The following is a 27936-nucleotide window of genomic DNA, read 5'->3' on the forward strand; positions in this document are numbered from 1 at the left end:
CGTGACAGGGGAGCGGCTCCGAAGCCGCGCGTCCCTGGCGGTCACGTGGCGCCGGCGCCCCTCCCGGCCCCCGCCCCGGTCACGTGACGACCGCTCCCCCGTCGCCATGACGGCGGCGGGCGGAGGGGCCAGTTACACGGCAGTAAAACGGTACCGCCACTGCCCCCCCGCCCCCATCCCCGCCGCGCCTGGCCCGGCCCGTTTCCCGCCGTCACCCATCCGCGCGGGCCCCGCTCGTCGCCCGCCATCGGCCCCGGCGGCCCGTCCTGCTCCGCTCCCGGGTCGGCGGCGCCGCCTCGCTGCGGGGGAGGGGCCTCCCCTCGGCCCCGGCCCGCGCGCCGGGAGGGAGGGGGCGCCGTGCGCGTCACGGCGTCACGTGGCGGGCGGGCGGCTGCGCGCGCGCGTGACGCCGCTTCCTCCTTCTCCTCCCCCTCCCCCTGCTCCTCCTGCTGCTCCCGCGCGGGCGGCGCGTGATGCGGCGCGGAGCGGGCGCGCGCTCCCGCCCCGCCCTCCCGCGGGTCACGTGGGCGCGCTGTTTGGAGGCGGCACCGGGAGCGGCGCCGGGAGAGCGCGGAGCGCGGTGAGGGAGCGGCAGGGCGAAGGAGTAGGAGCGAGTCGTGGTTCCTGTGCCCTGCCCGGGTTCGGCTCCCGTCCCCTCCCCGCGGTTTCTGAAGGGGTCGGGGGGTTCCTCTGTCCTTTGCGATGCTGCGCCTTGCTCCGGGTGCGGCAGGCAGGGTCCCGCGGGGTCGCGGCTCAGCTCAGGCCACACCGGCGGGATGTGGCACGGAGCGGGCACGGCAGAAGTGGCCATTAAGGTTTTTAAGACGCTTTGAGAATTTACAAGCAATAACTTTTAGTTTCGCTGGCTAAATGTGCCTCTTCCCTTTTCCTAGTGCCTGGTGAGAGTGAGCGCTCGCTTTCCTTTAGAGGAAATGTAAATTCCCCCCATGACAGCTTTTCTGGGAGGGAGTTCCTTAATTTATGGGACCGCATCCTAAAGGGTACTTAGAAATTCCCGGACTTGCCTGTGCAGTGTAACAGGTTTAGCGTTTTGTTAAGCAACGTACAAGTTTAAACTTTAAACTCCACGAGAAGTTATTTTGAAGTATGTGCTGCTTAGGAAAAATGCGAGGTTGCAATTTCAGTGGTTATTTAATTCTTGGATATCACTCTGTGTTATCTGTTGAATGTGGGAAAAGACATTCAGTGGAGAGGATAGCTTATCATTGTATCAAAATGCACAAATGCAGCTAATTTAGTATAACTTTAGAATAATGGTCCCTAAATTTAGTATAACTTGAGAATAATAGTCCTTAAATTTACTTTTGGGGGAAGATATGATATAGTTATAAAATGCCAATGTTAAATGTTTTCCTTGAGAAAATTATTTTCAAATCAAGATTGCATGCTGTGGGGAAAAGTGAATTTTTCCAGAAAACAAGGTGTGTGTTAACTTTTTTTCACAGACAGGTGTAAATATAACTACAGTCTAAATATTTCCAGGTGGGTTATCCAATAGGTTAAGTTTTCAGAAAAGAACTCGAAGAAAAACTTGTCATAAATGGAGCAGTGTAGTAAACCCCTCAGAGCAGGAGTCTTATTTTCCAGCCCTTGGGCCTCTTTTTGGTGAACTGAAACCTGATGGTTTTTGAGTAGGAAAACGCTTGGTGTTTCTTTAAGCACAGAACACCAGCTCAAATGAAAAGAAAGTGAGCTAATGAAGAACTTTATTTTTGGCAGGTGCAGCTAAAAGCTGAAGCCATAACACACCCATGAGTGAGCAGCACTAGTCGTGTGCATCCATGGCCTCTGTGCCAGTAATTCCAGACTCTTACAACCATGTCTTGGCAGAGTTGGAGTGTTTGGATCCATTGCTTTCTGCACTCAGGTTGGATTCCAGTCGTCTTAAGGTGAGTTTGTGGTGTATGGGTTTTTTTTAGTTTTAAAATTTAAAGTAATGACCCCATTTGGCTAATTATTTGATTAAGCTATAGGATTAATCTAATTCTTTTTGGGATGTGTGCATATCTTAGTTGTGGGGGGGGGAGTACTTTGGGAAGAAAGAGTGAAGATAATGAACCCTGTTGCTCTGTGTGTGTTTCCTTCATGCAGCTGTGGGTGCCACAGCCTGGCACAGCCCACACTGATTGTTTAATGATCTTCACTGCCAGTGGTTCAGGAGTGGCACACACAGCTGGCAAACAATGAAGCCTTTAAAAAACCCACCATAATAATGCAAGAAAAAGATGCTGTGATCAGAACTTACCAGGTCATGCATTTTGATTTTTATTCCCTCAGTGCACATGTATAGATGTGTCAAAGAGATGGCTGGCTCTAGGCAGCTCAGGAGGAGGACTGAACCTTATCCAGAAGGATGGTTGGAAGCAAAGACTCTTTCTCACTCACAAGGTAAGGATGAAAATTTTTAATGAAAATTTCCAAAAATGAGGCTAGAAAAGAAACATTATTTCAAGTTAATGTATTTTCTGAGTGCCTTCAGCTTATTTAGGTGCCTTCAGCTTATTGGGTTGTCCAAGGAAGGTGAAGTTTTGGACTGCTGTGTTTAAAATAGGTTGTGGTTCTGGAGGGTATCCCCAGAGTATGTGGTATATTAGATTTCATGAGGTGTGAAAAATATTACTTCAGAGTGTCAGACCTTTGTTTTTCAAATTCTTACTTTTTAACAGCAGTAGCAAAGTTCCCTGAATATTTAAGGATTAGAAGAAAATTTTGAATATGAAACCAGAGCAACTCACAAGTAGCTAACTGCCAGTGTTTGAGTGTTAGAACTGTGGCATACCTGGATAAGTAAAGATAGACTGACTTACTGTTGCTGGAAGAGATTGTGAAACAGGGATTGTTATTTGTACAGCCAGGAGCTATTTCCTAGGAGCCACTGCTGCTTCCAGTATGGCATGAATGCAGCCAGTTTTTTAAGGCTGGGAGCACCAAATGTAATTCTGTCAAAACAGCTTCCAAAGGTGTGAGGACAGAGCAGTGATTTCTGTGCTTCCCAAATCAGAGAACGCACTGCAGTCCTTGCTCTTGATTTTGTTGTGCTGTTGTCAGCTCCATATTGGAGTAAACTCAGTGTTTGCAAACAAAACCCAAGCAAACAGGAAGAACCAACCACATCACAGCAGGGTGGTAGCATCTGTTGGCATGAATCTGGTTTATGTCTAAAGGTGAAAGCTGCACGGGGGTAGTGGCAGTACAGAACAAGTTTCACCTGCTCTTACTGCCCTGCTTGCTTTCAGGAAGGTGCCATTTCCAGGGTGGCCTGTTGTTTGCATGATGAAGACTATGTTGCTGTTGCCACCAGGTGAGTGGTCTACTCACAAACCTGAGCACTGGGTTAGTATTTTTAAGAAGCTTCAAGTTGCAGATGTGGACAGCTGCTGAGAACTCAGAGTTAATTTATCAGGTTAACTGGTAGAGGCCACTACAGGATAATTCTCTGCACAGACAGTTTGCCTTTTTTTTTCTGGAGTAGTAATTCTAGGTTAAGTATTATTTCTGTAACTGAACATCTGTGGCAGAGCTCATGCATGTGAAATTATGATGATAAGTGTCTTTCTGAGACCTTTCAGCATAAAAAGAAGCATTTTCATTAACATGGTAGAGTGAGATTTATAGTTAATTCCACTTATATTTATTAAAATCGATTTAAATGTTTTTCCACATCCTCACTTGCAAGTGTAATAACTGTAAGAATAGCCTTACAAAGCTGCTTATACATTGCAGTGCAAAGAAGGACACTTATTCTTCTGCAAAATTAAGTGTGACACTTATTGAAACTATGCAGCCTCAAACAGAACCAGCTCTGAGGCATGCTGCTTTGCTTGGGTCTCCTCTTTCTTTGGGAAAAAGCATCTTTATTAACTGATAAAACTTTGCAAGACTTATTTTCAACCTGTATTCTCCTTTTAACTTGTTGTAGCCAAGGCCTTGTAGTGGTGTGGGAGCTGAACCAGGAGCGTCGTGGGAAGCCAGAACGGATTTATGTTTCCTCTGAGCATAAGGGCAGGAAAGTCACAGCTCTGTGCTGGGATACAGCTGCCCTTCGAGTTTTTGTAGGAGATCATGTGGGGAAAGTATCAGCAATCAAGATTAACACCTCGAAACAAGGGAAGGTAAAATGTTGCATACTTTGATTGAGCTTCATTCACAGGGGGTGATGTGTGGAATCTCTTTGTTTATTTTGCCAAAGTGGAACAGAGCATCGAAGTAACTAATTAAGCTAATTAAGTTCTGGTAGCTTTAACTATTGGGATGAAGAACCAGTCTCTTGACACAACCATAGAAATCCTGACCCATGAACTCACCCCATCCTTATTCTGTCTATTTTGGTAATGCAATTTGAAAATGCTTTCAAATGTTCAGAATTAAAAACTGGTCAATCTCCTGCTTCTTGGAATTTACAAGTATCAAAGTTAAGGGTCTTGGTGTTTCTGAGCTTATTGGATTCTTTAGACTCCAGTTGCAGATTCAGCTGTTTGGTTTAGTCCTCAATTCAGCTGTTGGTCAGAGAAAGAGCAGTCCCAGACTCTGATTTTGTTTGGCTTTGTCTGGATGCTCTCATTCTTAAATGTCTGGGTTGGATAAAATAAATGGTAGGTGGTCATTGAGCCTACATGCTTTACATTCTGTGCCAAGGACTCACTGTTAGTGATAGCAGCCTGATTTCTAGCCCTTGAGTGTTCTTTAGCTTTTGCTTCTACTTTCTTTTTAATCAGTACAAAGGAGCCAGAACCTGGAAGTAGTTGTGTTCATCCAGGTGCTTTCTAGCCCTCATAGAAGATTTTGATGGAAAATTCACTTATAAGTAGCAAGACCATTATTACATTTAAATAAAGAGAGGGGAGGAAAGTCAGCTGTGGGAGGAGAAAAGGACAAGGCCCATGGAATATGTGTCTGTTCACCCCTGTTAAAGGAACAGGATTGTTGGGTTTCTCAGATAATGCACTTTGTCATATTCTTAAGAAGGGAAATCAACTCTAAGCTGGCAAAAATGGTGACTGTCTGAAAGCAAATTCAAATGCAGTTCCCAGTAGTTTCCTTATCCATAAGTCTTATCTGAGACTGTTCATCCAGCCATGCAAACTGAGACACTGGTAGGATAAATAATATGTAGATAATTTGTGGCAGGGTAAGAGAGAAGGTGAGTTTGTGAACAATCTAATTCCAGTAGAAGTTGTTTTTTGTATCAATTAATCCCTCTGGTCTGTTTCCATAAAACTGGTAGCTCAATGTACCTGTGGGGAGAATTGGAAAAAAATCACAAAACTTTCAATAGCAGGAATGAAACCCTCTCTTAATGTTACAGGAAAAAACCCTTTATAAAGAAATATTTGGATGCTACAGGGACATGACTCTCTTTAATCTTCAATATTGGTTCTGGGAAAAGGAGGATTTAGATTTCTGTGCTTCTGAGCATTGTAGCCTTGCTTTGTAAAGCCAGAGGAGAAAGGCACTGCTCTGTCTCATGCTGTGTATTCATAGCATACATGAGTCTTTTCTGAGTTTTGCTGGTTTAACATAATGAAACAGTTAACTTTGAACTGAAGACCACCAGCATGTTTTCTCATTTTTTTTTCCTTTTTTAACTGTAGGCTGCAGCTACTTTTGTGATGTTTCCTGTCCAGATCATAACCACTGTAGATTCTCGGGTGGTTCAGCTCGATTATTTGGATGGAAGGCTGCTCATATCTTCACTTACCCGCACTTATTTATGTGATACGGAAAGGCAAGTTCTGTTTTCTTTCTGAAATACTGGACTTCAGAGTCACACACAGTTCCTGAAATGACATCAATGTCTCTTTACCTAGCTCATGCTCCTTCAGTCTGTTTCTGAAGATGTTGGGAGGGGTAGTGTCAAAAGTTTTACTGAAATCAAGATAAACAACATCTGCTGTTCTCCCCAACATTTCATGTTGGAAATGATTTCTGGGAATGTTCCCACCTTCCCATCACTAGGTTGAACAACTGGTTCTACTGAAAAAAACCCCTTTGATCTAAGTATTCATTTCAGCTAATGAATGCACCCTGTCTTCTATAAACTTTGGGTAGGCTTTGTAATATTCATTACAGATTTTTTTAAGCACCAAAAGCAGTTCAGCAGCTGGGATTAAGAAAAGCATAAAATTAATTAGAGCTTTTATTAATGCTGCCTTACTTAACAAGTATATTTTTTCCCCTCTAGAGAGAAGTTCTGGAAGATTGGTAATAAAGAGAGAGATGGAGAATTTGGAGCATGTTTCTTCCCTGTTGGAAAAAACAGTGGGAATCAGCAGCCATTAATATACTGTGCTCGACCTGGCTCGAGGATGTGGGAGGTGAACTTTGATGGGGAAGTGCAAAGCACACATCAGTTCAAGCAGCTGCTCTCATCTCCACCTCTTCCTGTTGTTACTCTCAGGTAGAAACACGAGTGTTATCAGTGTTACACTTGTTTGGGACGTCCTTAAGACTGAAAAGACTAAATCAACTCCTGCTTCAGTCAAACATTAATCCCAGTTGTCATCTTAATACAGTCTCCTCTGAGAGGTGTAGCCAGTAATTATCAAAAATGCCAAAACCTTGGTTCTGCAGCTATGTCTGTGAGCACAATGAATGCTGCTGTTATGAGACTATATTTATTTAAGCCAGCCATGTATTCACAGGATTAAGAACTTTAGAAGGTATTGGTATTGTAGTTATGCTTGTAGTTGATGATAATTTTATTTTGCAGGCATGATCCTCATTATACTGGTTCCAGTTGCTCTCCACAATCTTTATCTTTCTCCAAGCTGCTATATTTGACGTGAGTATTGACAGCATAGCTTCCTGTTGATAAAGTAGGCTTAAAAAATTAGATATTCTCCTAATTTATATTACCAGCTTCAGGGTTTTGCATAAGAATTTCCCAAGTGTCATGCTAAACCTGTCTCACATCTCACTTGCTATGCTTAAGCAAATGCAATCCCTGCATATTTTACATTTTTTTAAAATTTTACCTATTTCATCACAATTGACTGTTGCTTCATTAACATATACTTTAATTGCAGTGAGCACTGTGTGGTGACCTGGACAGAAAGAGGCATTTATGTTTTTCTTCCCCAAAGCCTTCAAGTCTTACTCTGGAGTGAAGTTAAAGGTAAAGTTCTTAAATGTTGCTTTGTAACACTGTCTGTTACACTAGTCATTCCTGAAGTCCTTGCCTAACATGGAAGCTATTCAAGCTCAATTTCTGCAGCTGGATTGCAGAATATTTACTAAAAACTTGTCCTCTATCTGGTATATCCTTGTGTATTAATCATCTCTGTGCCTCCTCCAGCCAACCCCTCCTTCCATAGATCAGAAAACATGCTTCTGGAGAAACAAAACATGGTGTAGAGTGACTCATAAAATACAGTATTTAAAATACAGGTGATTAACCTGCAGTATCTTTTCCTCTTTACTCAGGCTCATTGTCAGTGTCCTGTGAGGGATAATCTGGCTGCTGAAAGTTTAAAACCTGGTTGTTTTTTATTTCCTAAAACCTGCCTAAATTGCATAGAGGGAATATATTTATTTGGCAAATGAGTGAAGCCTCATAAACAGTGGTGTATTTGGTTATAAGCAGAGTCCTCCAGTAGTTATTATCAGTCAGTCTTTCCCCTTCTCTCCATTTTGGTGTTAAGTTTGCAGTACCTTTGTTGTGGAGCGTTTGCATAAAGCATAAGTATTGTATTTGAAAATTTCTGGAAGGCCAAAGTTGTTTTTTTACCAGTGATTGTTTTCCGTCTGTTTTAAAGCTAACAGTTATGAATTTATCATCTTTGTCAGGCTTTAATTTTTCATCTCAGAGCAAAAGGAAACTTTCTGGTGTTTTTAGTGTATTTTGGTATCTGGTAATTTAGTGTATTTTGGAATGTTTTCTAGAAATGCAACTCTGGAAAGTTTTGACAGTGTGTTCTATAGTGATGAGGTGCTAGGTCAGCAGTCCTCAGTGGTTGTTTTCCCCATGCATCTCATGCTCTGCACTCATTTGCAGTCAGGTGGGAATACGCTTTCACCTTCTTTCAGAGACAGTAAAGAGTGTTGATTAATGCCTTCAGTCCTTCAGGTATTGCCCTGTGTGTGGTTTTGCAGATATTCAGGATATTGCAGTTCACAAGAGTGAGTTGTTCTGTCTGCACACAAATGGGAAAGTTGTGCACCTCTCCCTGCTGCCGGTCGATCGCTGCGTAGAGCGTCTGATGAGAAGAGGATTCTGGACCCTCGCTGCCAGGGTCTCTTGTCTCTTCCAAAATTCAATTGTTTCTTGCAGAGTAAGTAAATACCTCTTTAAATAAATGTGCGATACAACTTCACTGTCATTCCTGTCCCCCTCTCCACTAAGTTTCATGGTCACTGAGATTCACTTTGTTGGAGTTTTTTAAGTTATTCAAACATTATACTTTAAGGATGAAAATCATCCTGCACATATGGTATCTTTTGTTTTCACATGTCCATTAGAAATAATAATGCTTCTGTTTCACTGGGTGCTTTTAGGCAAGAAAAAACCTGCCTCTAGACAAGCTGGAGCACTTGAAGTCTCAGCTGGATGCTTCAACCCAACAAGATCTCGCTGCACAACTGGAAGAACTGATTGCAAAGCTGGAACCTCTGGATTCTGCATGCAGCAGTAGAAGGAGCAGTATTTCATCTCATGTACGTGTATTGGTAGTGCCAAAAATGTTATCTACAGGTTTTATCTGTATGGCTTGAAGTCACCCCATTGCTCCCTTGGAAGATGAGGCTTTCATTTCTACCCTGTCTACAACAGCCCATAATGCTGCATTCTAAAACTAGGTGTGGTGAAGAGGTATGAAACACCACTACTTGCATTCTGTAAGCTCAGACCTCTGCCTCTGTCCCACATCATTTTAGGGTTAATGGCTGAGATGTGGACAAAGATTGGTGCAAAGGTGGCTTTTTCCACAGCTCTGTTTAATGTTTTAATGTTCTTCACTAAACGTAATCTTGGTTATAACTGTAGTTTTATATGGTGAAAATGAATGTCTGAGTGCTCAGAGCTATCTTAGCCCTATGTAAAAAATTGTTGCACTCTAAGAAGCTTAAGGAGAAAGCTCAAAACAAAAAAAAAAATCAGAGCATATTTCTGATAAATATACAGCTGCTTTTCAAGAAAGGGGAAATATTTCATAGTTGATACAATATCAGCTCCTGCTTTCACTTTAACAGTATTTAAAAGGAAAGTTTAAAAAGCCAAGTAATGTAAATACCATCTTTGATGGTATTTACAAGTTTTTCTTCATTAGCCACTGTGAAAGTAAACCATGTAGACTGACCATGAGCAAAAAAAAGTGTGTTGGTCCTGAATCTGAATTGTTTTGTGGAGTCTGTAATTGTGCTAGCTGGGTATGGCTGACCAGCAGGAGGACAGATTCTTGGGTATGCAGCTACCAAGGGGGGAAGTGACACTCTTGACTGCAGGACTAAAGCTGCAGAGGTGGGTTTTGCCTTGCACTGGGTACACCAGTTGTTCCATAGGCTGCTTTCCTAAAAGCAATTGCAGCACACACATCTCTTTAAAGGCACTGACCTGCACACTTGCTGGCATCTGTGCCCTTTTCCATTCTGGATATGGTAGAAGTACTCTGTTAAACAGAAGTTTTCCAGGCAGGGAATTATTAAATGCTCTGAAGTTGTTTGTGTGGGTACAGTTAGTTGAGTTCATGGCAGAAAGCTGAACAAGGGAGTGCAACTCACATGCTGTGTAACTCCCCTCCTTGGTCTGACAGGAGAGCTTCAGTGTCTTAGACTCTGGAATCTACCGCGTTATCAGTCGGAGGGGCAGTCAGTCAGATGAAGACTCCTGTTCTCTCCACAGTCAAACATTCTCAGAAGATGAGAGACTTAAAGAATTTCCTGCACACCATGAAGATGAACAACAAGAACTTGGTAATGTTTCATAATGAAAATGTTTGTTGAATGTATTTGTTCATTCTACAGGGATTCGACTGCGTTGGCTCTGTGCTCTTACTTTCCACTTTCAAGTTATTCATTATTAATACATGTAATTTGATCAATTGAAAGAGTCACCTCACCTTCCAGCCAAAATCCTTCCTGAAACATTGGGTTGAAAAGCTGCCTCCACAGAATCCTGGCTTAAAAGCAAACAAAACCCAGTGAAACAAAAGGTCCAGAGGGCTTTACCAAGCATGGGCTTCACTCCAACTTCCCCCTCTCCATGTGTAATTGAACATTAGTGCTAAGATTCTTTCAGCTGTCTATACCCATATCAATTGACCTTCAAACAAGATTTGTTTGCTGCCAATATCTTTTTGTAATATTTGTTCCAGAAAATAATTTCTTAGTCTGGATTCTGGCTTAGATTTCTTGAGGGAAAGCAGAAGGATTCTGATAAGTGTCCTTAACTTCTCACAGGGTCTACTTTGTACAGGGGATCATCTCTTGCACATGTAAACATTAGTGGAGGGGTGCTAGAATAGTTAATTACTAACATTTAGCCCATGCAGGGAGCTTTTTTATTTTCTGACAAATGCCTATCACTGGGCTTAAGCTGGAGTGAGACTGTAATGGGTCTTGTTCTCTGCTCTGTTTGGGATTGAGAGGGGATGCAGAAACTTGGGATGAGGAGGAGCTGCCTTGGAACTAAGTGTGATAGAGAGGCTTTCCTATAAAAAGGCTATTTTTTTAACTTTTGCAAGGAGTGGGTGCTGGTTGAGGATGGAGAGAATTTGGATGCTTTGGAGGAAGCCATACTGGGGAGGGAGAGTGCAGAAATTGATATTTAGTCCCCTACTTGTCAGTAGTGTTGTCCTGCTGAGTAAGATACACTTAGGTGTACATGTGCTTCTTTACCTGCATCACTGCAAAAACAAGTGAGGAAACTCTGAAGTACATCATTCCCATCGTTAAAAGTCAAAATTCAGGTGACTTAATTTTTGAATGTCAGAAGATAGAAAGGTTCTGTGTGTTCCACAAGAGATGACAAATTCACTCATTATTTCCAAGCAGAGAAATTCTAGATATTTTTTGAAGCACGAGTACTTGATTTGGTATTTGGAAGAAATGGACCTAGTGTTCCTCTGCTCACAGTGACTTAAGATGTAATGAGTTTTTAGATTTCTAGTCTGCATGATGAACAAAAGCAGCCTTATTTACAGCTAATTGTAAAGTCAGTTGTGACCTTTAGGCACTGTTGAGGGATTTTGCTGGTAGATTTTCTGTAACAGGGCAGCATCTTTTCCTTTCAATGCTGTGGTTACTGCTGACTGTTGCAAAATGCGGTGTCATCCTGACTCTAAATGATCCTTTTTTCTTGTTGACATCACTTAAAGATACAATGTGTGCTTGTAACAGGAAATTACTGAGTAAAACACATTGTAAATACTGTTAGGGATATGGGAGAGAAAAGGAAGTAGTCAGTGGTTCTGTATTTCTTCTGATTCTTGCCAAAAGCCAGAGAGCTGTGGGCTCACTTAGATTTTTAATTCCCTTCAAATAACAAGGTGATTTATATCCTAACCATGGCTTATATGTCTCTCTGTTCACATGTAATTTAGACTCTGGAAATCATGGTCACAACTGACTTTACAATCAGTTGTGAATTGATATATGCCACAATACTTAATTTTCCTAGACGTATAAATAACTCAGTGGATTAAATTAAGGTTTTGTCCTCTAAATGATCTGTAAGTCTAATCTGGGAGATAGCTTTCATACTGTTGTTGATGATTATTTTTCTTGCTGTAAAGCCAAAACTCTGTTAATGAAGCAGACTTAACTAGGTTCAAAGTCAGTAGTGAAATGGCCCTTGAAACCTGGCTTCATGTGTTCTTGAGTATTAAAAAGGAAGGTACAGTGGGCAGGTTATCCATTAATGAATTGGTGACTTGTAGGTCGTTTCACTGTTTCATTTTTTTGCCAGATCACTGTTTCATGACTTTTTATTTCAATTGCATTTGTCAGAGAACGTATCTCATGCATCTGTGGTGGTTGAGGCTGACCGGAATGAGACATTCCTCCCATTCAGTATTCCTTTGTCATTCCGTTCCCCATCTCCTCTCGTCTCTCTCCAAGCTGTCAAAGAAAGGTAAAACGTGCAGCAGGGTCACTCATCCATTACATCTTGCCCTCTTCCGTCCCCTGGATTTGTAGCATTGTGTGGTTTAGTTCACACTCTGTTCTGCAAACGTTCCACCTGAACTGGAACACCAGAGATGCAGTCAGGTTCGCCCGGCAGTTTAAATCTTCATCTTGGCTCTAGTGAAGATACAAAGAGCTGCTGATAACTTCAGTGGAGCCAAGGCTTCAGCCTCAGTTTTAAACAGTTAATAATTGTTACATGTCTAGGATTGTTTACTGTTACCCTGTGAACTCTAGTTGTGGTTTGTATTCAAAGGAAAACTCACTGAATATTGTTTTGGGATTTTGCTCTCCTGTATCTTAGGGGGAAGGCTTCTTGTGTTGCATAGGGACAAACATTAAAACATTCAAAGCAGATAGATATTGCTAAAACACACATGCAAAGTGGTCTGTCCTATCCCCATATGAACTTTTCAGTGAATCTAATTGGTTTCCCAAACACTTATGGAATAATAGTAGCTTATACCTGCTGCAATTAGATCTGTATCCATTTTTTATATAAGTATTTTAAACCTCTTTTAAAAAAAATGGAGGATAAGGGGGTGGGTGTACAAATACAAAGGTAATGGTGTTATATATCTCACTTAAAATTTCTATGAAAGTGCTGTATGTTAATTACTTAGCTAAAATGTCTCTGGCCTGGCAGTGGTCTGAAAAACTGCACAGACTTGATCCCTTGATCACTTCAGTATGTAATTGTGCCCTGCAACAAAGAATTGTTGCTGCTGTCAGCAGTGTGAGGGGCTCAGAATAAACATCAGAAGTACATGCAATGTTTTGTATTCTTTCTAAACCATAAGCAGTCTTGAGGACTTTACTAGTAATAAGTGTTTCTGTTAACAATGAAAGCTACATTTTCAAGTATTCCCTGCATGCAATTAATCATTAAATAAAATACTATCATATTTACAGTTAATTATGTTGAGTTGGGATTTTTTTTCTTTTTTTCTTTTTTTTTTTTTTAGTTCTATAGCAGAAAGCAGGAAGCTTATTTGTCTGTCCAAATCTTGTTGACATAGTTCTCTTCATGGCAGTGGTAGAAATAATTGAGTTCTGGTATGTTCAATGAGCTTTCTCTTCAATAAAATACCTGAAGGAATAGGGACTGCTGAGTGAAAAGAATGTTGTTGGTGAGCCTTGTAATCTGAAGAATTATTTTGAAGCATTGTCAAGTGGTTTTCTGCCACCAAGAGTGACATAATTTCCTAAAGATGCTTTATGTTTAAAAGCTTTAAAATGCAGTTTAGCCAACCTGCATTTATTTGCATACTAATCACAAATACATGTCAAAAATCTCTGGCTGATGTTGGTATGGGATCCCGTTTCTCCAGCAGGAGTGTTAAACATTTCAGGTTTCTGTGATGAAAACACAATCGTGACTGGAGTACAGATTTTGAGCACATTCTTAGTAAGTTTTGTCCCTGTTGATCATCACTGCTCTCATCCTTTGCTCAAAAGTTCTTCAGATTATAAAGTCTCTGAAATGATGGTTTGAATGAAAAGAGTGCTTGGTTTGTTTGCTTCTGAACTCCTGATGTTAAATGTTTGAACTTGTGATTCCCAGTGTTTCCAGCTTTGTACGCAAAACCACGGAAAAGATTGGCACGCTTCATATAAGTCCTGAATCTAGAGGGAAGCATGAAGCAAAGGATGATGAGCAGCTGCCAGAACTAACTCTTAATCCAGTAGCATCTCCCCAGGAAGAAAAAGAGTGAGTGAAAATCACATTTTCTTAGCAGTTGTGCAGCATTTGCTGGATGTCCTGAGGACAGAAAAAATTCTTTCAAGCAGAACGAGTAACTTGGCATTAGGTTTTTCCAGCTGCCTTCATTCCTGTGGTGCTTTCAGTGGTTCTCCCAACTCCTTTTTTAGAGCTGATGAGGCAATGAGCACAGAGCTGAGTAATTTCATATTCCAGTGCTTATTTACCACTTTGGACTAACTTTCATACACTTGCATGGTACTGTTTTTGGTTCAGTACCTGCAGAAATCTACTGTAGCTGGAGTAGAAGCAATAATAGAAAGCCACCAAAATAGTACTGTCTGTTGCTCTTCATGCCCAATTTATCCATAATTTCTGTTGAGCTGTTTCTTCTTACAAGTGATAGCTTTGTATTTAATAAAGGAATTAGGGTTGAGGAAGTTTTTCAGGAAATCCTCATGTAAATTATTGAAGTTAATATATCAGATGAGACTGAAATGATTGTGCTTTTCTAGGTCAGAACCCCAGAACTGCCAGCTTCCTGAGGAGGACCATCTGAGAAATCTCAAGGCTGCAACAGCAGAAACTATGTAAGCAGAGGAACTTTTTACTGTATAGATATGTAGGCCTTTGGCAGAAAAAAATGATTCGGTTTTTAAAATTTTAATTTTTTTATTTGTTGTACATGCATTTAAGAGTGATGCTCTAAATGTCTTTAAACATAACCTGAAGGGATCTCATTTGGTGAATAATTTGATTCCTCTTTTTGAAACCAAGCAAAAAGCTAAAAGCTCTTCTAGCATTATCCCTTTGTCTTAAGTACAGGCATAGTTTAAAAAAATCAAAATCACAAAAATTCCTTCTGAAAGAAATCCTAGGGAGCTCAAAATGTGCTGAGTTTAAATGTAGACTGTGCGAAGTAGCCTCAATTCTGTTTGATGCACTCAAAATCACAAAAAAACTAACAACTGAGTCCAAGTCAAGTGTAGGAGTATAGTTACACAAAGCATATTTGAAACTTCACTTGTGGCTTCTTATAATTGTTAAACTTAGCAAACTTGTTTTTTATGCTGCAGAGCCAAGCTCCAGGATCCCCTGGTTTTGTTAGAACCTCAGTGTATGAGAAGGGTCTTACAGGAATGGCTTGTCCATCTAGAAGAAAAATTCAGCCAGGAGCATTCTGCTTTGCCTCTTAAGAAAAACAAGACTGTGTGTGCTGAAGAGCAGAGGGCAGTCCTGGAGGAGAACATGCAAGTGGCTCCAGCTGACAGAGACCCAGCAGACAAGGAACAGAGTGATATTTTGGAAGACTGCATTGAAAAGGAAAATACTGCTGAAACCTGTGTGAGCAAATCCATGTGTGAAAATGGTACTGATGTGTCTGTGCCTCTGGGCTGTGGCTTTCAGCTGTCTCCTCCATGTGCCATTGAGCCTGATGTTCTGAAAGATCTCGTGGAGCTGACGACTCTGTGCTTTGAGCTGCGTGTCTTTTCTGCTGGGAGTGCTGAGGCTGAGGAGAGCTCTGAGGGAAGCCTGCCACCAGCAGCTTCAGGGACCTTGGCTTGTAGGTTTATGCAAAGCTACTTCTTCCTTTTGGATTTAAAGAGAGTAAAGCAGTGTATTATAACCACGTGTGCCACCAGCCCTGATGTATGGGAGACATACATTGCAGGATTGAAAGGTAAATGATGAATGTTGTATTGCTTCTTAAACTGAAAATAAGACTGTTTGGGAGGAAAAAACCCACCAAACTTTGAAGACCCTTATAATTGTGTCTGCAGATTTTCCTTGTGCCAGGGGGAGGATGCTTGGTGTGTGGGAGTTTTTGTTCTGGTTTTGGGTTGTTTGGTTAATTGTTTTTCCCCTGGGTACTTCCCTTGGGAAGAACTTAGCTCAGCTGGTTAGAACACAGTGCTAATAATCCCAGCATTGTGGGTTCAAGCCCTGTATGGACCATTCACTTAACACCTGGTCTTGATGATTATTGTGGGTCTCTTTCAACTCAGAATAACCTGTGATTTCTTAAAAAAAAAGAATTGTTGGCGCCTTGGAGAGAGATTGTTCTCCTTCCACTCTGCAACTTCAAACCTGTTAGTTACAGGGGCCTTGTTAATGGAGCACTGTAGTGATCCCAGCCTGTTTACAAACATATGAGCTTCTAAGAGCAAAAGCATCTAATTAGAATCACAAATCTGTAGAAACAAGGCAGAAGGGAGAGGAGGAGCTTCAGCATTTGCACTGGAAGATTTGGCCTGGAAAGCAATGTAATTAATATGAAACAAAACTGAATGGAGTGGATGGTTCCATGTAGATGAATGGCTTGTGATCACTTCATGCTTCCCTGTTCCACAGAAATACTTTGATCTTTTTGATCTCCCTTTAGTTTTATTGAACCAAAGCTTCATGATGATACTGGAAAACAGAATGTTTTCTGTTCTCTGCACTCAGCTTCTGCCTTATGTAATTCTTTTTAAGAGTGAATTAAAGTCTTAGTATTGATTCTGCTCCAGCTGAGAGCAGTTAAACCACACAATCTTGCTTTGAGGGTTGGTGTTTGTGTTTCTGGAAATCCCTTCACTGTTTGGATTCTGAGAGCCCTAGAAAGTAGTGTATGCATTCCCAGTTTGTCCTTAGTTGGACTGCACTTGGGCCTGGACATTAATACCTGCATTTCATTGGGATTGAGGTGGGTGTTGAGCTTCCCATGAAAGCAGTAATAGCTGTTGTTCAGCAGAAGGATGGAAAGGAGGGCCAGGACAGGTTAAAGGAAAAAAAAATGCCCAAATCTTGTAACTTGTGTGCTGATTTATTTCAGAAATAACTTGTCACAGTCCAGTGGCTTTAGCAATGGAAAGTGAAGATATGTTGAAAATATTGAAGCTGCTGCATGACCTGGGGCCGTGGGATGACAGCCCACTGTTGCTGGCACATGCTCAAAGGTTTGTGTCCAAATCTGAACTTCGTGGCAGGAATTGCTTCACTTACCATGTCATGAAGATTCCTGGACTCTCTTAGAGAGATCATCTTTCAGTGCTATCTTGAATTTGCAGGAGATCTTGAAAAATTTATTTTGCTGTTTGGTACTGAAAGTAGGTTTTATTCTCTTTCTTTCTCCAGGCTTTATGAAAAATTTGGGGAAACAGCTCTTCGGCCCTTGATCAAGTTCCACCCCTCTATTTTGCCTTCTGATATTAAACAGCTTTGCAGGAATGATCCAGCTCACTTTTTAGCATATTTAGATAGTCTGGTGAAATCAAAGCCAGAGGACAAAAGGTGAGGGGAATGTAGAATCCTTTTCATCTGTCTGCTCTCTCCATCATGTAGCTGTCTTGGTTTTTTTTTTTGTTTTAGCTTTTTGGGGGCTTTTTTTTTGTGTTTCTGTATCTGTCTGCTTTGTGTTCTTAAGCATTAGGTTCCAAGTAATTCTGGCAGTTGTAGCTGGCCTTAGACTGGAGTTTTTGTTAGGTTAGTATCTAGTTTTTAAAGGCATTTACTAAATAACACTTTAAATTGAATTGATTTTTTTTTTCCTATATCTGCAGTCAGTGTACTGGGGTTAGATTGCATTTAAAAAAACTCCAAGCAAGCCAAACAAAAGAACCCCACAAACCCAAAAAAACCCCAAACCAAACGTGTGGGAAGTCAACCTGCAAGCTTGATTTTCTGTGGTTGCCTCTGTTTATAGAGACATAAATTATTTGAGGCTTTTCCGCACTTAATTTTATACCACTCCCCCAGCCCTTTTTTTTTTTTTAATGTTAATTTGTCCACACACAATCTCTGCTTCTCCATATCTGGTATATTTAAAACTGGTAGGATTTTTTTTTAGTGTCTGCTTTGTTTTCCAGGCCATTTCTCCTTAGGTCTCTTCTGCAGCCGGAATCTGTACGGTTGGATTGGCTGTGCTTGGCAGTTTCTCATGATGCTCCACAAAGGGCAAACACTGTGGATGAGGAAGGAAATCCCAGGTAAATTGGTTTCATTCAAGTTCCTGAGTGCAGCAGAAAGGCTTAACAGGTCTGGGTTTGGGTTAGATTTTGTGTGAGAGTTTGGATCATTGACTCTTTGGAGCATTTTGCAGCATTCATCAGAAACAACCAAAGGATTAAATAACTTTTATTTGCAATGCCTTCCAGAGTGGCTGCTCTGCTGAGACTGCACATGGTGTTTCATTCATTTTTCCTCCTCTCTTTTCATAAATTTGGCATAATGTTCTGAAAAAAATCAATAATGCTTTAAAACTGAATTTCTCATCTTCTAGGCCAAGATCACATTTGTTTACTTGGGGCTACAGCCAGCTCATTCTGCTCTTGATTAAACTTCCAGCTGATTTTGTGATGAAAGAGAAGATGGCTGACATCTGTAAATCACATGGGTAAGGAGAAAACTTGGTAATTCTAGATACTTGGTTAGTAGGTATTCTGACCCTGAGAAGATACAAATGTGAATGACCTATCTGCTTCTTGTTTGGACAGGGTTTTTTTAAAAACCTTTCCTTTTTTGAGGGTGAATATTCCATGTCCAATTTAATGTTTCAAATGGGAGTTATTCCTCTCTGTTTATGACATTCATTAAATTGAATTGCTTTTGTCTTTACTGATGTGATTGTTCTTGACTTTGGTTTGAGTTGAGTATTTGGTTCCTAGAAATCTTTACTCTCTTATTCAAGATTTTGGCCTGGATATCTTTTTCTCTGTCTGGAGCTGGATAGAAGAACAGAAGCCTTTACTAATATTGTTCATTTGGATGATTTGAGCCTGTTGAATGGAGAAGATGGTTAGTAATTCTTAAACTTTTTAAACATACTTCTGTAATGTAGGAATGCCCTTATATAGCAGTTTGCCCAAAGTTGATTTCAACTTTTATCTTTTGAAGTGTTTTTGTAGCCCTGTGTGTAGTACAGCATATTTGAAACACATAAATGGCGTTGTGCTCTTGTAACTTCATGCTGTACTTTGTGAAATCAGTTGTGCTAGAAAATGCTTAAAAGTTAAAGAATCTTGATTTATTTATCAGTTGGGAATAAAAGCTAACCTTGGTGTTGTAGACAGAGGAGTAGGAAGCCTTTTGCACAGCACAAAACTCCCCCACTACATGTGCAGGCACCCAGAGTTAGGGTGAGTGAAGCATTGTACCACAAGGCAGAACTTGTAAGAAAATACACTCTGGCCCTAAGATGGACAAAACTTTATCTCTTGACTTAATCCAAAGCCTCAAATACTGAACTGTTGTGAAGCCATGTGTGTTCACCACTAAATCTTTACACTGAGTTAGGGCAATACATTTCTGTGTACAATTTGCTTGGTTGCCTACAATTTCAGAGCAAAACAGAATAGCTAGCTTCCCTTTTAAGTACAGATACTGTGTACATACTAGAATAATCCTTGCTTTACAAATAGTGTAACAAACTCATTTTACATCTAGGTTCCATTCCAGAGACCATAGAAGAATGGAAGTTTGTTCTGCATCTTGCACAGAATCACAGCACAGCTTCCCAGCAGCACAGCCCACAGAACGGGATCGCTGTCAGCAACGGGGGCCCGGGCTGCCCTGACGGCATCACGGTGGAAAACATCGCTCTGCTGCTGGCCAAGGCCATCGGCCCCACCCGAGCTGTGCCTCTCTTGCAGGAGTGTGGCTTGGCACTGGAGCTGTCTGAGAGGTTTACTGGTGTCTGTGAGATACTGAGAATTGCTGAGAAAAGGCAGAGGTGAGAGATGTCAGATTCTTTTTGGATTTCCTCCATGCTTTAAACTTTTTTCTTGGTTTACAAGAAGATATAGTGCTTCACATTTTTACCTCTTTTAGACTCATCTGAAAGCTTTCCTCCTATTTTAGACTCATCTGAAAGCTTTCCTATTATTTAAGTGTTTTGCAATGTAGTCATTTTAAATTTGAAAATGAGGAAACAGAAAATCATACATTAAAGGTTTATGTGAAGAGGTTGTTTGAAAGAGATCTGTCCTGCTGGGACCTGTACAGACTCTGATCTCTCCTCCTTTCAGAGGTTTGAATGGTAATGTCAGGATGTTACTTCTGAAATGCAATCATATTTTTTACAAATTTCTCTTTAAAAAGCAAACCAAAGCTCTGTTGTTCTTTCTGTTGTTAGTTTTTGTACTGTTTGACTTTTTTTGTTCCCTTTGTTTTGTTTGCAGAGCGCTGATTCAGTCCATGTTGGAAAGGTGTGACCGGTTTTTGTGGTCTCAGCAAGCATAGAAAACAACTTGGGAGAACTCTGGGAACATTTTATACTGCCATGACTGTATATTCAAGTGCCTCTTAAATTTCACAGGCCCTTAAAAAAAACAAACTCCTGTCTAAAAAGTTCAGTTATACTGAGCCAATCTCCATCTGGCAGGTATCTGGACCTGAAGTGGTGACAGTTCTTCCTTATTCCTTTGGAGAAGACTTTTGAACTGTAGAATATAGATCGAAACAAGCCAGTATTTATCTTGAAATTAAGCTTACAGATTTCCAAGATGAAAATTGCTGAATTTATTTTCTGAGTCTATAACTTAAGTGTTCAGGGATATGAGCCCCTAAGTATTAAATTATGGTGTATAAAGTTTTTTTGCTTTTTTGTTTGTAAACATGAGAAATTCCTCGGAGGTATCTAAGCCTATACTTGTTTAACTTTCCTGTAAATGGCATTTACCTTTACTGTTGCTGTAGAAGTGTCTGTTATGGTACCCATTGGTTTTTTCCCCTTCTTAAATTATATGGACAGGCCTTAACTATTTGAAATATGTTATTTAAGCCAAGTCTTAAAATGGGAGAGTAATATTTTTAAGTAGTGGATTTATATTAAAAAATGCTGTTTAACAGGCAGACTTGTTAAATTAACTCACTGTTAAACTACAAACACAATATTTCTAAATTGCCCATGCCTGTCTGTGCACTGTGACCATAGACATCCATTGTGATACTCCAGCAAACCTCGGGACAGTGGATCAGAGTCATTTAAGTTGCAAAAGACCCTGAAGATCCAACCCTCCAACCATTAGCCTGCAACCACTGCCAAATCCACCACTGAGCCATGTCCCAGAGTGCCACATCTACATGGCTTCTAAATGCCTCCAGGGATGGTGACTCCACCACTTCCCAGGACAGCCTGTTCCAGTACTGGACAATGCTTTTGGTGAAAAAGTGTTTCCTGATATCCAATCAAAAGTTCTCCTGGAGCAACTTGAGGCCATTTCTTCTTGTCCTATCCCTTGTTACTTGGGAAAAAGAAACCCAGTCCCACCTGGCTCCAGTCTCCTTCCAGGCAGGTGCAGAGAGCAGTGAGGTCTCCCCTGAGCCTCCTTTTCTCCAGGCCGAACACCCCCAGCTCCCTCAGCCTCTCCTCACAGGACTTGTACCCCAGACCCTCCACCGGCCCCATTTCCCTTCTCTGGACTCACTCCAGCCCCTCAATGTCTTTCCTGCAGTGAGGGGCCCAGAACTGGACACAGGATTCAAGGTGTGGCCTCACCAGCACAGGGGGACAATCCCTGCCTGGTCCTGCTGGCCGCACTATGGCTGATCCAGGCCAGGGTGCCCTCGGCCTTCATGGCCCCCTGGGCACTGCTGGCTCATGTTCAGCTGCTGTCAGCAGCACCCCCAGGTCGTTTCTGCCCAACAGGGTCCCAGCCCCTGTGCCCCAGCCTGTGGCCCTGTCTGGGGCTGTTGTGCCCAAGGCCAGGCCCCGGCCCTTGGCCTGGCTGACCCTCACACAGCCAGGCCTCAGCCATCGCTCCGGCCTGTCCAGATCCCTCTGCAGAGCCTTCCTGCCCTGCAGCAGATCAGCACTGCCAGCCAGCCTGGTGTGTCTGCAGCTGACTGAGGCTGCCCTCCATCCCCTCATCCAGAAAACTGATAAAGATTTTGAACAGGACTGGGCCCAGCACTGAGCCCTGGGGGCACCCCTGGTGACCGTACCCCAGCTAGATAGAACTCCCATTTCCCTCCGCTCTCTGGGCCTGGCCATCCAGCCAGTTTTTTGGTTGGTGAACAGTCCATGTGTCCAAGCCATGAGCTTGGACATGAGTTTCTCCTGGAGAATGTTGTGGGAAACAGGTTTTCTTGAAGTCCAGGTCAACTTTGGTAATTCCACAGTTAATTCTGACATTTTGGAAAGTGAGAGGCCTTATTTTAATAATATTTTTAAAAGCTGAAGGTTCACATAAGTATTTTTAGATGAATGCTGTCAAGAAAGAAGTTTTTTTTATGTATCTGGTTGAATATGAAGATTCACAAAATTACTTGGATTTTATATCTCATTTACATAACTCTGCTTTGTACTCGCACTCTTTCTGCATTTAATACATCTTTGAATGAGTTTCTTTTTTTGAGTTCTGGTTTTGATCCTCTTCACTGTATGACTCATTTTAAGCAGAAATTCACAGCATCTGGTCAATATTCAATTTTCACAAATATCATTTAAATAAAAAAAGTAATGCATTAATTGGAACTAAATTTAATTAAAACTTGATAATATTGTTGTAAAATGATGTGAAAATACTGCTTTATAAGGAATCTTTTTATGTGGACTTGCACCACTTGTATTGGTGCAAAATAATGCTTTTAATCAAAATAGGACTGAGTACAATGTTTGGCCTTTTGAGAGATGCAGTCTGCAGAATATTTCATTTTGTCAGCAAGAAAAATTTGAGTGTGGTGGGTTGGTTACTTAACGTGGGGAAGGGAAATTCCAGGGTCACAATGCATGTCAGGCTTGCAGCCAGACTGTTGCTTGTGGAAATGCCAATACACAAAGCTTAAAGCTTCTGGGGTTTACACACTGCCATTGGAAATAGAAGGCTCTGTGCCATCAGGAACACCCCGTGCTCTCACAGTAAGGCTTGCAATGGGAGGCAGGCACCTACCAGATGGTGTTGGTGCCTGTTCTGTTCCCTGCCACATGAGCTGCTGCTGCCTCAGGGGCTGCCACAGTTACCCACCTCAGGCTCATGCAGTGGGTGGTGCAGCTGAGTGCTCCCCTTGCCTTCCTCAGGATTTCCTGGAATTCTGAGAATGTGCCTGGCTTACCTCTCTATGGTTCCACTCTATTTGCTTGGTGTATTTTGTGCACACATCAGTCTCTTATTTCTGTGGGGGTTTTGTACACGTGGTTAACTTTGACTGAGGGTTGGGGCCTATTTTTTTTTTCAGTAAATCATAATTCCAGTTAGAGCCTTTAAAAAACAATAAAATCATGTCAGAAGGGTCATGCAGATAACATAATGGGAAGTGTGTGTTCAGATTTTGTGTCTAAAGTGATCTTGTGTTTATCATTTCAACTAACTTGGCTGTCAATAAAGAGTGAGAATGTGCTCTCTGAAAGAAGAATTGGAAAATTAATGTTTCCTATTCTGGATGAGTTTGTTTTCATCTCATGGGTAGGTGAAGGGACTGAAATGAGAGGGTCTTCTGTTCAGAAATGAAACAGAAGCTGCCTCAGTTGCACAGAGCAAGGCTACTGTCAGCCAGCTGAGCACATCACTGACAGCTCAGCCAGCCTCATGGGGAAGATGAGCTGCAGCTCAGCTTTGGCTTTTTTGGGTGGCTGGTGGTGGTGGGAGAGACCCTTGAGAAGCAGAGATGAATAAAGGGGGCTTAGCCTGGAGCAGCTTTAAATAGAAACTGCTGCTGGTATTTTCTTTTTATCAAAGAAAAAAGTATCATCATTATTTCACTATTAGAAACCTATGGGTAAATCAATTTTACTTCAGATTAATACCTGCATTTTCAATCTGCTGCTTGAAAGGGGACAAGTTTCCAATCGTTCTCCATGTCTATAAGCCCAAAGTCACTGGTAGTGTATATTCAATACTTGGCAAAACTCTTGAAATTAATTATTGCACGTGTAAGCATAAAAAGGTACTGTTCTCTCCCAGATTAAGAAATATCTGCAGATATTACTGTTCCTGAGCTGGGAATTCACCTCATCCCCTTTCTCAGATTGCAAAATTGTGGAATGTTTGAGGAACATAGTTTGCATTCATAAATATTTACAGTTACAGGGCAACCAGCATGGGGTTGCTTTTTATCTTAACTGCATCAGAATGTACAAACCAAGACATGGTCTCCAGGCCCCCTCAGGGTGTTGTTCCCCAGTGTGCACATGCTGCCAGTGTTTCTTGCTAGGCAGGAGGAAATGCTCTGTTCAAACTCTCCTCCACGCTTCTCCTCTCTGTGTTGTGAAAGCAGCAGTGTTGGCTGCAGCTCATTTCTGTCAGCCAAGGGTCATGACCTGGAGTGCAGGACAAGGAGATATGGTGTCACATTCATATTTTCTGAAAAATCCCTTTGCCCAGGAGTTTCTCCTGGGAAGATGAGAAGCCTCAGAGAAAAAGGAAAATAAATTCTTACCTCATTTGTTTCTCCCGTGTTGTGGTCACATGTGGAATGTGTTTGGAGCTTGTTTATCCGAGTGATGATGGCTTCATTGGTTTCATGTGGATCATTTTGACTTATTGGTCAATTATGGTCAAGCTGTGTCAAGGCTCTTGAAAGAGTCACGAGTTTTCATTATTATCTTTTCAGCCTTCTGTAAGTATCCTTTCTCTACTCTTTAGTATAGTTTTGTTTAGTATTCTTTAATATAATATAGTATCATAAAATAATAAATTAGCCTTCTGAGAACATGGAGTCAGATTCATCATTCCTTCCTGCCCCACAAATACAATAATTCAGGAAAGCAGGGCTCAGGCTGTTCCCTGCTGGAGCCCCGAGCTGCAGCTTTATCTCAGCTCCAGCATTGTTGTCACTGCTGCTGTCCTCCTTGCTGGACACCAGGGGATGCACTCTGAGATGTCCTAAAGAATCCCTCTAGCACCTGCCTTCTTGCAATTGTCCTCATGTTTTGCAGAAATGCATTTTTTGTCCTCATTGTCCTTCGTGTTGTGCAGAAATGTTGGTTTGGAGAGAATGTGAAAGAGTGTAAGATTCAAAATATCCTCTACAGTCCAGAGTGTGTGAGCTCTTGTAGGGAAAGGGTTCCTTAGGTCAGTTTTGAGGGCAATGCTTTGTTCCAAGTCCCTGGGCAAAGTGCCACATGCCTGTACCCCAACTTACAGGAGTCATTCTCCTTGTTTTGTAAAAACCAAAAAGGTGATGGCCGGGGCTATCTGTAGCCAGCAGAGAAGGATTTGAGCTGCTGTGTACTGCAAGGGTGTGGATCATCAGGCTGTGAGCTGGGTTGTAGCAAAGCACAGCACTCCAGTCCCTGCAGTGGCTAAGCTGTTACACTGTTAAGTATCAGCTTCAGGAGGACAAAAATCTTTGTCCTTGTGCTTCGGGTTTAGATTCTTGTTGCACAGTGTTCCATTCTGAGATACATCATGCTACAGAGTATTGTCCTGCTTCAGGTTATGGAAAATGTCTCTGCTCCCCTTAAGCTAATTTTTTTTCGACTGAAGTCCAGTGACACCCAATAACAGTTACTGTTGACACTTATATTAACTTTATTGCACCTCTTCCAACTCATGCCTGTGCCCTGCAGCTCCAGGAGCAAATTGTTCCCAGTAGCAGAGTTGTGTGTGGGGCAGCTGCCCTTCACTCTTCAGAGGGGCACCTGAAGGGCTCTCCTGGACTCACCAAATCATGTACAAGGGCACACAATGGGGACACCTCCTGCACACTCACTCGAGTGCAACTGCACTCAGCCCTGGAGTTTTCTGCAGGGGAAAGGGTTGTGTCAAGCTGTTAACCAAGGGGAGTGAGCAGGCTTTAAGCAGGGAGAGCACAGTGGGTACTTAAACAGTGAACCATGCCAATAGGGCCAGACAGTTGATTTAAAGTCTAGCAGAATTGTGGCTGTATGGATCTGAATTAAGTCAAATATTTACTGCTACTTCCAAAATTTTCCACCTGAGCCCCATGGAGCTGCTGTTGCAGCAAGGTAGCTGGAGACCCTTGAGAGGGGCCTGTAAGAGCAAGCCAAGGCAAAATGAACCATTCAGAGCCTCTCGATGGTCTGTGTGTCTGTGCTATCTTAGATCAGCAGGGATGTAGGTGTATATGCTTTGCTTTGCAATGGAGTTAAGAGCAACACTTCACATTTTCCATTTCATTCACTCTGGAATTCATCTGGCAATCCCAGCACGCATGGGAATTTCACTTAGCAGTTTATGCAACCCTTCTGGTAACATTCCTTGTGCACAGACACAGACCTGGCCTCATGCTGCAATGTGCAGGCAGTCAGGCACCTTCTCCTCCCAGCTCTGTTCAGTCCAAGATCCAAACATAAGCATCACCCTTAAGATACCAGTAACACTTGAAGCACATGGAACTCTTCAGCCTTTAAGGCAGTTTGTCAGTCTGGTTGTTATGAGGAGCAAATAGTCCCAAAGACAACTGAAGAAGTGTCGTAAAAGAAGCGCCTCTAAAAGATTGCGTAACAGGAGCTGTGGACTTTCAGTAAGGACAAGTTTCCAGTAATGATTTCTGTGTTGAAAGTTCTGGTGGGGATTTCCCAGCCATGGGTATCCTTTCCAGTTTCCTCTTTTGAAGGGTTTGAATTGCTTATAAATACCCTCTTTGAGTCTGAGAGCACACAAGACCATCTCCATCTCCTTTGGCTTTACTGTTCTGCAGTGGTGAGTGACATTCTGAATTTGTGAGCTGTGTGCAGTGTTATGAGCTGGTGTTTTGGGAGCAGAACCAATGCTTTAGCATGTGGGGCTTCTTTGTACTCATGGCAGGAGCAGCAGGGAGTGCTAAAATGCTGGTTTCTCTTGTGCACCTGCTTTTGTTGTGGAGCTTGTGGTTGCACAGAGGGCACCACTCCTTGCAGGGGGAGAAGGGGGTCCTGGGTGAGCCCTCAGCACTGAGGCAGCAGCCCAGACAGAGCTGGGGGTGTGGTGGGTTCTCAGTGGTGCTCCAGAACTGCTCATCTCTCTCACTGTCTCCCAGCTCCCTGCCAGGCTTGGCCAGGAACCATGAGGCTCTGGGTCTGCATCGTGTTGCTCTCCGTTGTTCTGTGTGTGAGTGCTGAGAGACCAAGGATAGTCCGAGGAGTAGCCCAGGCCGGAAAATTTGCCCGGGATGCAGTGGGAGGTAAGCTGCTGTAACCAGGGGCCCTTCCCTCAGGAACCCCTCCCCAAGCACAGGCTACCAGCAGTCAGTGCTGCAGCCCTCAGAGCTGGGAAATACTCAGCTCCACGTTAGAGACCGCCTGGTTTCTGCTGCTGGACGAGGGCCTTGATCAGTCCCACAGGTGCAAAGATGTCCCCTTTCTGTGCAAAGATGATGTGGGGCAGTGCCCCACTCTGTTACTGCTCCTTGGGCCTTTCAGCTCCTGGCTGAGGTAGTACCAAACTATTTCTGGTGTGACTCTTTCAAGTTAAGGTTGTTTCTGTTTCTCTGCCTTCTTCAGGAGCATGGGATATGTACAGAGCATACAGGGACATGCGTGAGGCGAATTACAGAGGTGCTGACAAGTATTTCCATGCCCGTGGGAATTATGATGCTGCCCGGAGAGGACCTGGTGGTGCTTGGGCAGCGAGAGTGATCAGGTAATGGAGTGTGCTTGGCTTGTTAACAGTGAGTTATTGGGATCCAGGCATTCCAGCTGCAGTGAGGTCCTTTCAGACTTGTACTCAGCTTAGTACCTAGAAGGACAGCAGAGGGGAGGGGAAGAATTTCCCACCTGGACAGTCGGTCTCTATAGGAATGGTGCCACATGAGCATGAGCCTTTCTTCTTGTCGGCCCAAGAAGGCAGATTGCTCTCTCTGCATTTCTGATAAGGAACTTTCCTTCATTGCTGGTTCATTTACCGACATAACAGATAGAGATTCCACCATGGGCTCTCAGACAAAGGCCGAGCATGCTCTTGTATCTCACCCTGAGAAGCCTTATGGAAACCACGAGTGAGGGAACCCACACAAGGCTGAGTTAGATGCAGAGTGTTCAGGTGCCTTTTCTCCTCCCCACAGCGACGCCCGGGAGGGCTGGCAGAGCGGCGTGAGCGGCAGAGGCGCCGAGGACACCCGGCAGGACCAGGAGGCGAACAGATGGGGCCGGAGCGGCGGGGACCCGAACCGCTACCGGCCCAAGGGGCTGCCCAGGAAGTACTAGCGCTGTACTCCGCTCCTGCCACACCTCGCTT

The 27936-nt window shown here is 42.6% G+C and overlaps 2 protein-coding genes and 1 long non-coding RNA gene across 7 annotated transcripts in view; 2 read left to right on the forward strand and 1 right to left on the reverse strand.

Moving 5' to 3' along the window:
- HPS5 (HPS5 biogenesis of lysosomal organelles complex 2 subunit 2) overlaps positions 1 to 20451 on the forward strand; it is a 64112-nt gene extending 43661 nt beyond the window's left edge. The window contains exons 1-23 of one of the 5 annotated variants that reach the window (XM_074543343.1): positions 74 to 150; positions 1741 to 1910; positions 2299 to 2409; positions 3258 to 3322; positions 3941 to 4133; positions 5613 to 5750; positions 6207 to 6418; positions 6731 to 6802; positions 7047 to 7135; positions 8113 to 8291; positions 8515 to 8673; positions 9768 to 9927; positions 11962 to 12085; positions 13703 to 13849; positions 14356 to 14430; positions 14917 to 15521; positions 16656 to 16779; positions 16958 to 17113; positions 17689 to 17808; positions 18102 to 18215; positions 18510 to 18616; positions 19265 to 19550; positions 19999 to 20451. In XM_074543343.1, the coding sequence (XP_074399444.1) occupies positions 1803 to 1910; positions 2299 to 2409; positions 3258 to 3322; positions 3941 to 4133; positions 5613 to 5750; positions 6207 to 6418; positions 6731 to 6802; positions 7047 to 7135; positions 8113 to 8291; positions 8515 to 8673; positions 9768 to 9927; positions 11962 to 12085; positions 13703 to 13849; positions 14356 to 14430; positions 14917 to 15521; positions 16656 to 16779; positions 16958 to 17113; positions 17689 to 17808; positions 18102 to 18215; positions 18510 to 18616; positions 19265 to 19550; positions 19999 to 20059 (3405 nt within the window). In that variant the 5' untranslated portion in view covers positions 74 to 150; positions 1741 to 1802 and the 3' untranslated portion in view covers positions 20060 to 20451. The other 4 variants (XM_074543342.1, XM_074543344.1, XM_074543347.1 and 1 more) reach the window with 4 other exon arrangements.
- Positions 20452 to 20641: 190 nt separating this feature from the next.
- LOC141729379 (uncharacterized) lies at positions 20642 to 26746 on the reverse strand. Its single transcript, XR_012580854.1, has 2 exons — positions 24197 to 26746; positions 20642 to 24077 (listed from the first exon to the last, which is right to left on the reverse strand). It is a non-coding gene; the product is annotated as an uncharacterized LOC141729379 (long non-coding RNA).
- Positions 26747 to 26750: 4 nt separating this feature from the next.
- Positions 26751 to 27905, forward strand: LOC102062478 (serum amyloid A protein). Its single transcript, XM_026793196.2, has 3 exons — positions 26751 to 26884; positions 27204 to 27342; positions 27764 to 27905. Exons 1-3 carry the CDS (start codon positions 26767 to 26769, stop codon positions 27903 to 27905), a joined length of 399 nt encoding a protein of 132 aa, XP_026648997.1. The 5' UTR covers positions 26751 to 26766.
- The last annotated feature ends 31 nt before the right edge of the window (positions 27906 to 27936 follow it).

The sequence above is a fragment of the Zonotrichia albicollis genome, chromosome 6 (genome assembly GCF_047830755.1).
Source record: "Zonotrichia albicollis isolate bZonAlb1 chromosome 6, bZonAlb1.hap1, whole genome shotgun sequence".
NCBI classification, from domain to species: Eukaryota; Metazoa; Chordata; class Aves; order Passeriformes; family Passerellidae; genus Zonotrichia; species Zonotrichia albicollis.

Bases quoted from the DNA above. Each gene is read 5' to 3' on its own strand.
- LOC102062478 (XM_026793196.2), top strand. From the start codon at position 26,767: ATGAGGCTCTGGGTCTGCATCGTGTTGCTCTCCGTTGTTCTGTGTGTG. The intron at 26,885-27,203 runs GTAAGCTGCTGT...TGCCTTCTTCAG, and splicing joins TGCCCGGGATGCAGTGGGAG to GAGCATGGGATATGTACAGA. The intron at 27,343-27,763 runs GTAATGGAGTGT...TCCTCCCCACAG, and splicing joins TGGGCAGCGAGAGTGATCAG to CGACGCCCGGGAGGGCTGGC.